At 42.4% G+C, this 12145-nt stretch overlaps 1 protein-coding gene across 7 annotated transcripts in view; it reads left to right on the top strand.

Annotated features, from left to right (window-relative positions):
* The window catches only part of adgrb3 (adhesion G protein-coupled receptor B3), a 116870-nt gene extending 104725 nt beyond the window's left edge, over nucleotides 1-12145 (top strand). For 4 of the 7 annotated variants that reach the window (XM_070977386.1, XM_070977384.1, XM_070977381.1 and 1 more), the window contains 12 exons: nucleotides 356-506; nucleotides 2442-2511; nucleotides 2905-2971; nucleotides 4242-4345; nucleotides 4663-4761; nucleotides 5071-5242; nucleotides 5563-5658; nucleotides 6482-6521; nucleotides 8019-8698; nucleotides 8801-8836; nucleotides 9708-9812; nucleotides 11107-12145. In XM_070977386.1, the coding sequence (XP_070833487.1) occupies nucleotides 356-506; nucleotides 2442-2511; nucleotides 2905-2971; nucleotides 4242-4345; nucleotides 4663-4761; nucleotides 5071-5242; nucleotides 5563-5658; nucleotides 6482-6521; nucleotides 8019-8698; nucleotides 8801-8836; nucleotides 9708-9812; nucleotides 11107-11295 (1809 nt within the window). In that variant the 3' untranslated portion in view covers nucleotides 11296-12145. The remainder of the gene's footprint in view (nucleotides 1-355; nucleotides 507-2441; nucleotides 2512-2904; nucleotides 2972-4241; nucleotides 4346-4662; nucleotides 4762-5070; nucleotides 5243-5562; nucleotides 5659-6481; nucleotides 6522-8018; nucleotides 8699-8800; nucleotides 8837-9707; nucleotides 9813-11106) is intronic. The other 3 variants (XM_070977382.1, XM_070977385.1, XM_070977383.1) reach the window with 3 other exon arrangements.

Genomic DNA, 12145 nt, shown 5'->3' with positions numbered 1-12145 from the left:
AATGCTACGCCATGGTTTTCTGTGTCAGCTAGCCCGCCTCTGATCTTTACTACAACTGCCACCTCTGTTGCTGCAGTTTAAACCAACATGTTGTTGCATTCACTGCACATGATGGGACTTCAGTGGATGGTCTAGACAGGCAAATGCTGTCCGTGCTTCAAGAATAATCCAAGGAAATAAAGAAATATCAATACAATTGATGTGTGCCTGCAGGGAGCCACTTGCTCTACAGGAATCTGTACTTGTGGAATCTGATGTTGTCGGTATTTGTTACAGCTGCACCTCCGTCAGCTATTTTAAAGGTAACGATTAGCTGCGTTTCTTTAATTCAGACCCTTTTTTCTTGTATCAATAGGGCGTCTGCATCATGACGACAGCCTTTCTGCACTTCTTCTTCCTGGCATCGTTCTGCTGGGTCCTCACAGAGGCCTGGCAGTCCTACATGGCGGTGACAGGAAAGGTTCGCACCAGGCTCATCCGCAAGCGCTTTCTGTGTCTGGGCTGGGGTAAGTAAACAGTATGTCCTCCTAAACCCCTTCATTATCTCCCATCATACCTTGCTGCTGCCATTTTCTCTCAAGGTCTCCGGCCAAGGTGTCTTTCCAAGTACATGCACATCTTTTTTTTTTTAATCCGCCATTCTCATCCTCTCTGTGGGGCAGCCAGATCTTCATCCCGTCAGGCTCTTTGTTGTGATGCTTTTGTGCTCCAGTCAAGCTCTCTGAGGGCTGGGTAAATGGACTGGCCTTGAGCAGTGGCGTAAGACAGACTGTTGCGGCTCTCCCATAGCAGGCTACGATGACCTTATGTCTGATAGAGAGGGCGTGAGCTGAGGATTTACACTGCAGCGGAACACTTTTTATCTAAGACCCCTCAGAAATGCAGTTCATGGGAGTGAAATGTTTGCACAGTTAAAATGTACTGAATTTATGCACTCAGGCTGGTTTCAGTGTGCGCTGTGTGATTATAAACATTCTGCAGTCCTTTGCAAAGTCTAACGTTCAAGCACTTGTAACATGTACCACAAATAAAATACAGGTAGCACATTGTAACCAGTACAATGTGTTTATTATCCGTGTTGCTACAGATTTTATTCAGCCTGGGTCTCAGATAATTAAGTATCTCCTGCCTCCCACGCTGCGTTCCCTACACTTGAATATCGCACACACACAAAAAAAATAGAATAATGACAATTATATATATATGTGTGTGTGTGTGTGTGTGTGTGTGTGTGTGTGTGTGTGTGTGTGTGTGTGTGTGTGTGTGAATAAACACAGGGAGACAAAATATCTGTATGAAAATGTAAAAGATTGTTTACTTCATTTGATATGTGTCAGTCTGAAATCCTCGTCCAAAGGTTTCTTTCTCACAGAAAACTAGAAATCTCTCCTTTAAAAAAAATCAATTTGATTATGAAAGAGCCCACACTCATTCTTCTTGTTACCTAGCAACAAACAAGGTTCTCTTAGTCATTGCAGTGCCTGCTGCAAAAAAAAAAAAAAAAAATGGACAAAGGCTGCTCTACAATCACATAGATTTCTACAAAGAAAAAAAAACGTCTAAACAGACAAATCTGATGATAAATAAGACAGCCGGTGTTCTGCTGTATGACAATAGAAATGCATCAGATAATATGGATGCTATTTATTTTATTTTATTTTTTTTTTACATGGAATGACTTGACAATAAAATTACCCTAATCCTGTACAGATTACCACCGGTGTTGAAACAGGACATTTTTAAAATTGATTTCCAACGCGACGTGCAGCACGCGGTACCTGTTGTCTCTTAATTCAGCCTGTTTGAAGTGCGGCGTCTCCGCCAGGCTGTTGCCCGCGTGGTGATTCATGACATGCTTGTGTACACTCGGCACTCTTTACCTCTTCAGCACTGCGGAGAGGCACTGGATGGCTACAGGGTCTTCGCCTCCTGCCTCCAGGAAACTGATTACATCAATAGCACCTGCCTGTGCTGCTCCGAGAGGAAAAAGCGTTAATATTCTGAGCACACAGTAGTAAGGACCGAATCCATTACACCCATCTATAATGAGGAGGCATACAGCAAAATAAATAAATAAATCAAATAAAAGGTGCGGAGGGTGGGGGAAATGTCTCACAGTACAGTGAGGAAATTTCACGACGTGCTTTTCTGGACTCGATGCACTCCTGCCATTTTATCAAAGCACAGTACAGTCTGTTCTCCTCTGCCACGTAATGGAATACTGCACAGTATGTTGACTGAAATATTGAAATGCATATCGTTGATCGTTTATTCTCAGATGATTGTCTCATACTAAAGCTTCTAGTAGAGGGAATCTTACTGCACTTTCTTTAATGACTGCAAGGCACAGAGGCTGACTTTTCCTGCACTGAAGTGGGCTTATGCTCTCAGTTCTGACAAGAGCTTCTTGAATAACTATTGATTGTTTTCTCTTTTTTAAGGATTACCAGCTTTAGTGGTCGCCGTTTCAATGGGATTCACCAAAACAAAGGGCTATGGGACATCATTATAGTAAGTTTTTCTTTTTTATCCGCATTCATTATTCAGTGCACATGCAGTAGGTTCATGGTAATGCTTAAGAGTAATGATTAAGTGCTCATGCAGTGGCTTACTTCTAAATAGTGTCATAAACAAAGTCCCCTGAACCCAATCAAATTTCAAAATAGCGCAGCAAGACCCCAATTTCGTGTGAGTTGTATCCCTGCTGGATGCTGAACGCATAAACACTGCTTAAAATCTCTTTAGCATTTTATTATCCTGTGAAACTTTGGAAATAGAGTTACAGCATATGGCACTTCTCCCCTGACAATTGGGAGAAATACAATTGTATGCTGGCGTGCACCATTAACTTGGATGTTAATGTCTTGGTGGGAGTTAACTGCTCTTTCCTGCTTTTCCCTGCAGCTGTTGGCTGTCTTTGGAGGGTGGGCTCCTGTACGCCTTTGTTGGACCTGCAGCTGCTGTTGTTCTGGTACGTTGCAGAAAAATTCTAACCAACCAAGCCAATGTTTGAGGCATCAGAAAAATATTGATCTTTCTGTGCTAATCCTGTTGAAGCAATGTGAGAAGAAATCCATCCCAACACACAAAGCGTTGCATAGCTTATAACTAATCTTGACATTTTGCTGCTTGTTTTTAAAGAAGAAGACGCACACATGCATAATGTAGTTTAAGTGATGGTACAGTATCAATGTGGCTGAACTGCGCTGTGCTAAAAGGTGACAAAACGTTGCTATGAAAACGCCTAACAGGAGGAACACACTCTGGTTTCAAAGTCAAACTAATGAGCGTCCCATCAGGCAATGTGCTCAAGTAATTCCCTTTCATTTGCCATAATGGTGCTCCATGTAGCTTTGAAGTTATCAAGTATTTATGTGTTAGATTTGCTCAAATCTAATATACTGGGGTATTTTAATCATCTTGTATTTACATTGTTGTACAGAGAAAATTACACAAAGAATGCGATTATGCAATTCGCTGCGTGTGTGTCAGAGGGACTGAGGACAGCGAGTACTGACTCACAGTCTCCATCGTCAAACCTCTGTTGTGCGGTGCAATTTGAAGTAAAGCCATTTCAGACATTTCTTTTAAAAAGTGACTAAACGTCTTGTGCTGTGGCGTTCATTCATGATGGGCCTCTGAGGAACGCAAGCTAATCTCTGCAAAAATGGCGAGAACAAGCCTCATGCTGCTGTTGTCACTGTATTGATACTGTTACATCAAAATAAAATGTCTCCCAGTAACAAAGCCTGTTGGATAAAAACTTCCCCAAATGTATTTGTATAAATACTGAATGAGCTCTTTGTCTCAGCTAGAGGGATTTGAAATAGATTGTAGCTGAATGTTTTTAAGAATTTGCTAGTCAGTGTCTCTAAGTCGCCCTCTGTTTTCTATCAGTGTGGTCACTGCTAATAATAGGAGAAGGTGCCTTTGAGAGGACAAGTGTTTCTTGTCAAGCAGATCTTTTCTTAAGGCTGTTGTGCTGGGCTGAGTATCCAGGGGCACGCCTCATCCGTTGGCTCCAAATGCCACAGAGATGAGCAAAAAGAAGGTAGAGGTCGAAGCTCAGCGCAGTAAGAAAATCAAGGGAAGAAGAAGAAAAAAAAAAAAGCCTGCAGGCTAATGACATTAAATATACCTATGTGCAGAATGTCAGACTGGGAAATTAAGATTCAACATTGGTTTTCAGCTAATCTGTTTCACTGAAAAGCTAATATTCCTCTCCTCTCCCTGTATGACAGGTCAACATGGTGATCGGGATCTTGGTGTTCAATAAGCTAGTGTCCAGGGACGGCATACTGGACAAGAAGCTGAAGCACCGTGCAGGGTATGACAGCACGTCCTTGTTAGTACCACCGTTTTTCTTCTCCACTTCATGCACAAGTATAAATATGCTTTGAATTTCTTATACATATGGAGATTCAGACCTCCTTTTTCTTGCTGTTGAAAAGGAAATTAGAGGCATAAACATAAAGAGGTCAGAACTCTCTCGGGAGCGACGTGGCTTCGTACTTCTTTGGCAGAATCAGTCCAAGATGAAAATCATTTCAAACGCCCACACACTGGCTGCTTCTGCTGCTGCTAATATGACGGGGGAGAATTTAAAGTCGGGGTAGTGGCTGTTAGCGTTGTTTGTCATGCTGTTGTCTCTGTGTCCCACAGACAGATGAGTGAGCCGCATACAGGATTAACTCTCAAGTGTGCCAAATGTGGTGTTGTATCAACAACTGCTTTATCAGCAACTACAGCTAGCAATGCAATGTAAGTGCCTGTCAGTGTCTGTGAATCAATAAGACGATGCTATGGGGAGTCTCTGCATGTACAGGGTGTCCACCTCTACAGTACCATACTGCAGTACACTGCAGCGTGAACTGATGTTCCAATCACACCCACAGTACAGCAGATCACTATAAGAATCTCTTACTGTAAACATGCAATGCTACAGGCCTGCTAGCATGCACATTAAGGCCCTGCTGGAAATGTTACCTTCCAGCCGGGGCCTTGTCGTGTTATCTACACCAATTTGCTTGCTTTTATTTCCTCTACACGACCCTTCCTTCCTCCTCTCAGGGCGTCCCTGTGGAGTTCCTGTGTCGTCCTACCTCTGCTGGCTTTGACCTGGATGTCTGCAGTGCTCGCCATGACGGACAAGCGCTCCATCCTCTTTCAGATCCTCTTTGCGGTCTTTGACTCACTGCAGGGTTTTGTCATTGTGATGGTGCACTGTATCTTACGGAGAGAGGTAGAGGATGATTTGTCTTCTTTGTTTCACCAGTGATCTTTTGTTTTATTTGGATGTACAAGCTGTTCCTCTGTGTTTCTTTCTTTTTTCATTTAAAAAGTCGCAGGGAGTAGATTTGCTCAATTGGAGATGTCTTAACTTGCTCCAGGGAGTCATTTTCTGACCACTTTCACAGCTAAAATACTGTACCTTTTCAGACTTGACAGAGGACAAGACCTCATAACAAAATCAATCGTGAACTTTCAAACTTTGTCTATAAGCATGTGATATGCAGTATTGTGGACACAATGATGAACTGACCCCCCCCTCCCCGCCTTTAGGTCCAAGATGCTTTCAGATGCCGGCTCAGAAACTGCCAAGACCCAATCAGCGGTGATGCAACAGGAACCTTCCCTAATGGGCATGCTCAGATAATGGTAGGTACAGTTACCCCCTCTATAATCTAAGCTGACAATGTTCCCTGGTTATTTATAATACACATGCAAACCCCCTTGTTCTCTATTGACCTTAATTTAACTTGTGCCCTTCATGATGTTTTATTTTCTAGTCTTTATTATTCGCTTTAATATGGCCTCTAAAGCACAAGACATTGTTTCCCATAGGTTTATAATTTTCCATACAACGCTTTGGCAAAGCTGCAATTACATGCAGGCTGGACATTTGGCCCTCTGATAAATGGCATTAGCTCCCTTTGGTTTTCTTAGGCCCTACAAGCAATCCTTTATTTCTGTTTGATTGAACTTACTGTCCATGTTTGCAGTGCATGCCTCTCATTTCCTCTCACGGGGTAATCGAGGACTGTTCCCTGCCTGACCTTTCGAATGGGACACCAGTCTCTTCATCTAGCACGACCCTGCCACTGGCACATCATAGCAATGATCTGCCATTAGTATTCTAATGCCCCTCACAGTGAAATAGTTTTCATGATAGCAGAATGGTGTCAGGGGCCCCTGGTTCAATACAATCATTAGCAGCACGCACAAAATACTTCCCAGCTGCTGCGGTTGCATTTTTTTTCCATAGTTGTTTTATTGATGTATTGTTAGCATGAAGCAGGGGGAAAAATGGCTACATTTTTCAAAAGCATGGGGAAATAATAAAAAAAATATTATTGATCCTAATCTTGCAGCTGGGTTTTACAGATGAGTATGCCTCTGGTTTTGTAAGTGCGCAGCATACAGTAGAAAAGGCCTCATTTTTTTTAGCCATACTGAATATTTGACTGTCCTCTCCCTACAGACGGACTTTGAGAAAGATGTGGACATCGCCTGCCGATCAGGTAAAGAACAGATGGTCTCTTTTTAACTGGATTCTCCTTGCCTGGCATGTAAAAAACCCCAAAAGAGGTTAGACAGTAAAAAATAGCTGAGGTTATGTAACAACCAACAATCCCCACAGGAGTTTTTTCACAGTTACCAAAACACTGACTTTAATCTGAGAACAAAACAGTATAAAGAGAGCTGTTGGATATTCACTCTATTTTTTCGTATTTACTGCAATAAATGTGAATAACAGCAGCTTTTCCAATCTCCTGGCAGTTGCACTTCGTAATTATGTTTTTCATTAACATGTCATAGAATAAGTGCGTGGGTGCTATGTGTCTCATTTTGGGAGGATTTTCTTCCTCGGTTCACACTGACAGAAAGGTAATATCACTTCCTGATTCCTGCATCTGCTTCTTCCGTACTTTGGAGCCACAGTAATTGTTGTTCGACAAGTATGATTTAATAAAACAGTCGTGAATTAATGCTCCTGTGGGATCGTGCCGTGCATCCTGCATATAACTGGCGGTGGCGAGCCCAGAGCCTCGTCTCTCTCCAGTCCCTTCCAAACCAATGAAGAACACATCCTAAATGGACCGACAGGGAATAACCAAGATGACCATTATTTAGAGCTCTCAGAAACACAGCTTGTTAAGAGACGAAAGGGCCGTCTGGCTCTTCTGACCCACGTTGCTCCACACTGTGCGGACTTGTAAAGCTAAAGTGGACATACCTGATACAAAAAGGCAGAGCACACAGGTGTCATTTATAAATCATGACCAGACTCAGACTGAAGTACAGGTGCAGTTGGAGAGAAATGCATTCTCTGAGCTCACGGAGTTTAACTTGGTTGTTTACAAGCAGGGATTAGTGTCGGCCGCTGAAGTGATGTCTGCAGTGTCAGTCTACAGTGTATGGGTGTAAACTTTGATCAGAGGAACTCTTCAATATGAATACCAGATTTCCCCCATGTCGACACTGAGCATTAAATTAGCCTCAGACAAAGCGGCGAGTGTTTGTTGGCCTTGTGATCTCCTTGCCTCGCCTTTTGCGAACAGACAACATGATTCATGATGTGAAGATTAAACCGCTCTGTGGGGACAGCAGCGTGTTCTCATAAGCGGGAGGTGTTTCTGGATGGATATCTGCTGTTTCTTAGATTACAAGGTCATCACCAGTCATTAAATTAGGATTAGGACACCACAGGGTGAATTTGTGGGGAGAGAATGAAACCATGCTGCCTTATTTGCTGTGTCATCCTCCAGAGATACCTGTATCTGCTGCATGTCCCTTTGCATTCAGGCATAATGTCACACTTAATGCATAATCTCAGTTATTTGTCCTCTCATTACAGTTTACCCTCAGCAGCTAAAACTCCTGTGGGAATTGACTCTTATTGATATGAATTCTCTTTGAATTCTGTTGGTCGTATGCTGGATAATCTTAGACAAACTGTGACACTACTTTCATTACTGACAAATTCCAGCTAATCCTTGTGTCACTCTGCCCTGCAGCACTCCACAAAGACATGGGCTCTTGTCGCGCCGCCACCATAACAGGCACCCTCTCCCGCATTTCCCTCAATGATGAGGAGGATGAGAAGGCCCCTGAGGGCCTCAACTACTCCACGTTGCCTGGCAACATCATTTCCAAAGTGATTATCCAGCAGCCTTCAGCTCTGCACATGCCAATGGGAGTGGGTGACCTAAAGGAGCAGTGCATGGCAGACAGCAACGCTGACATGCGCCGCACTGTTTACCTGTGCACCGACGACGCCATGCGCCAGAGCGACCATGACATGGTTGGCCATGACATGGAGGGCCTCTCGGCGCAGGGCCAGATGATGGAGACAGACTACATAGTCATGCCTCGCGCCTCCGCAGCAGCGGTGTCAGGGTCGTGTAACACGTCCACCCTCCTGAAAGAGGACACCAAGATGAACATCACGATGGATACGCTGCCACACGAGAGGCTGATGCATTACAAGATGAGTCCTGATTTCAATATCAGCCCGTCAGGCATGGACCACATGAATGTGAACCTGGAGCAGCAGTATCCTAGCGCTCCAGAGCAGATGCAAAACCTGCCCTTTGAACCTCGCACGGCTGTTAAGAACTTCCTCGCTGAGATGGAGGAAACCGCGGGGCTTTCTAGGAGTGAGACAGGGTCGACAATATCGATGAGCTCCTTAGAGGTACATATGCTCATGTGGACACAGACCATACACCTTACTAATGTTCACATCATCTTGTACCGACGACTGAATAACTTAATGCCTCATGTTTTCTTTCCACAGAGACGAAAGTCACGATATTCTGATCTGGACTTCGAGGTACGTAAAAAAAAATGTCTCCTTCCATAGCACATGCATCGAGCTTTTTTATGCAGAGAAAAGCTATTTTTTTGCAGTTGTGTTTGTCATTTGATTTACTAGTTCTTGTTGTGCCTCTTAAGCTTATTGGAGTTACACAGCCTTGACTCAATGAGATTTATTGACATGCTGTGTAGTTAAGGTAAAAGCAAGGCTGTCAACTGACAAACAGGGCAACGGTTCTCATCTACATTTTGTCCTCCTCCATCTCCTACATCCATTAGCTATAAGTTGATTTTCAAAATGTATGCTTTTAAAGTCATTTGCACATTTCACATCTGATTTTACCACTGGTTTCAACAATGATTATATTGGCTTGCAAACACATATTCGAACCCCCTTCGGCAGGTTTTAGCATTTCCTTTGCATTGTTAAATCAGGCTTTACTGCATATATATTATACAAGCTTTCAAAGTAAAGGAAACACGAGGCTTTGGCAGCTATTTTGGCGTGGGGTGCATTTTGTTTTAGATTAGATGTATGGAAGACTTGTGCCAAGGCTTGATTATAAGGATTTCCCTTACGCCAACAAAACTCTAAATGAGGCAATTTGTTACTGAAGAATTGTGTTTAATCCAGATACTACATCCATTGCAAATTAAAATAGTTCAGGCTTTCAGCATTGTATCCCCTTAACTTTAATTATCCTGGTGTTTCCTTTATTTTGGCAGTCACTTGTATATATGCAGAGGCAAGTAGATTTGTTTCAAACCTGGCCTATAAGTAAACCATGACACTAACAAATTGATCAGAGTTGGAGGGGGTGGAGAAGAAGAAGATGCATTTCCATTATTGGCTGTCAATACCAAAGAAAAAACCCTTGCCATTGCAGAAAGTCATGCACACCAGGAAAAGACACATGGAGCTGTTCCAGGAACTGAATCAGAAATTTCAAACCCTGGACCGATTTCGAGACATACCAAATATGGGCAGCATGGTGAGTAACAGGAAACCAGGGGGGTGGCAGTCAGCCAGTTAAAGAGAGCAACATCCAAATACCCTATTCAGATATCCGGTGCAGGACACATAATGTGTGATTGTGCAAATGAGCGTTTATGTAGTTGAAGCATTCATGTGGAAGCGAACCTTCCTACACGTAGTGGGTATGCCAGCAGCTGGCGGGGGGTTGGGGGGGCTGCCCCTTAAAAGCATTTTCTCCACAAGGCCAGTCTCAGGGAAGAAAGACCTTTGGTAATCGTGTTGCAATAGAGTGCATCCATTCCAATGCAAGGCCATGAATGCACTTTTATTTACATGCACATTTATCTACTTAGCAACCCCATCATTTTTTCCATTAATGCATGGCAGATTATTTAATCTATCAACATCTATATAAATATTCCCTTAAGTTCACTGTTCTCTCACTGCAACTGTGTGGGGGGAAACTTCTCTTGTTTGTCACTCTGGATCTAGACGTCAGGCGATTTGCGGGGATTCTTTCGTGACCTTGCCACAGATTGAAAGTCCCACCGTCTGTCTCCATACCTGGCTGGAGCTGCAGACAATGGGGACGTCCAGCTTTATCCGTCTCTCGGACAAGCAGCAATGTTTTCCGTACTGAATGCAACAAATAGAAATTGGGCTGGTGACCAAACACAGCCAGACTATTAGACTACGCAGCAGGCTTTTGGCTGCATGTAATCCTCACATTTCAATCACTCCTACAGCACAGCGTAATTTGAGGCCCGTTGCTTAGTTACCAGTGCAAGTTCTTTTGTATAGAAAACGAAAACTACAGTACGTTCTCACTCCCCCCTTTTTCTTTCTTTTTTTTTTTTCCCAAATGAATCTACTGCAGAGCTGGCTGCAGACATTAGTATCCATTTTATATTCCCTGACTGGGAGCAGCTTCTCTCCCTTCTTTGCAATAGTGTCTTTGGGACTGTCAATGAGAGCACATTCAGATGAATGGCTCACACATGAAGCCTACTTAGTGCACCAGTTTCTGAGCTTGGGGAAAAACACAATTGTGCTATGACTCCATGATAATAGTATAAGCATGGTCACATTTAATACACTACCATTATCTTTTGTTATTTGATGCTTTCCACAGCATTAATCCATTATTTTCAATTAGCAGTGGGTAGGAATTCATGTGATGCCCTTTTGAATGAACTGAATTCACTGTAAAAGTTTTTCTTTTTTTTTTTTTGTAAAAAAAACAAAAAAAACAGTTAAGCTGCAGAGGATGTCATGCCACTAATATCACACCCCACTGGCCATGTTCACAGGACAAGGCAATGCCAAACAAGAACCCATGGGAGAGCTACAATCCAGCCTGTGAGTACCAGAATTACGCCACTATGAATGTACTAGAATCTGAAACCAAGGACTCACTGGAGATGACGCCTGCAGAGTGGGAAAAGTGTGTCAACTTACCCTTAGACGTCCAGGAGGGAGACTTCCAAACAGAGGTCTAGAGGGTGAAGAAGGAGAAAATGCAAACTAGGGAAGGAGGAGATGGGGATGTATTTTGCACTGAATAAAGCAACAGACTTTTCTAACAGCCTTGGCATACATATCTGGATAATACGAGTGTGGCAGGGACATTATGTGCCAATACAATATAAGGACTGAGGAGAGAGAAAAAAGAAAAAAGGGGAAAAAAAACATCAGTGTTACTTTTTGTATTCTCACTAGTGTACTTAGTGTGGGGCAGCCTGGTGTACAATATTTACCATCATGTGTTTCAAATTATCTGTTGAGGAATTGGCTAAAAAAAAAGGTAATCTCTCTAGATGAATTCTCACAAAGCAAATGACATGCCATGTCGTCCCAGCTTCGTTGGGTCTAGTTTTGATTTCATAAAACTGGACCCGGGAGCACAATGTATATATTTATGCAGGTTTTTAAAAAGTTTATAACAGTCTGTTTGGCCATTACTACACTTTTTACTTTATAATATAAAACATGGGAGGCAAAGAGGATTTTTTCTGTCATATTAAAATGAATGTTTGTCAAGCTACATTCTTCATTGCTTTAAATGCAATAAAGATAATACTCACTTTTATATAAATAATATATTTCACAACTTTAATACTGCAGAATCTGCTTGAAGGATCCCAGCAAGCTCTCTCGTCTGCAGCTCTGTATAAAATATTTAAAAACAAAATGTTGTATGGTGTAAATAAACTTTTGTCTACATATGTTTTACTTGTGCCAATTTATTTTAATGAGAACAAATGCCAACCTGATCAAAAGTTATAGCGAAAAATGTTAACATTTGAAAAGGAATGTAAATAAAAGAGGAAATATGTTCGTACTGCTTCA

The sequence above is a fragment of the Chaetodon trifascialis genome, chromosome 13, assembly GCF_039877785.1.
Source record: "Chaetodon trifascialis isolate fChaTrf1 chromosome 13, fChaTrf1.hap1, whole genome shotgun sequence".
Taxonomy (NCBI): Eukaryota; Metazoa; Chordata; class Actinopteri; order Chaetodontiformes; family Chaetodontidae; genus Chaetodon; species Chaetodon trifascialis.
The sequence above is the reverse complement of the archived record's forward strand: the minus strand, read 5'-3'. Positions and strand labels throughout refer to the sequence as shown.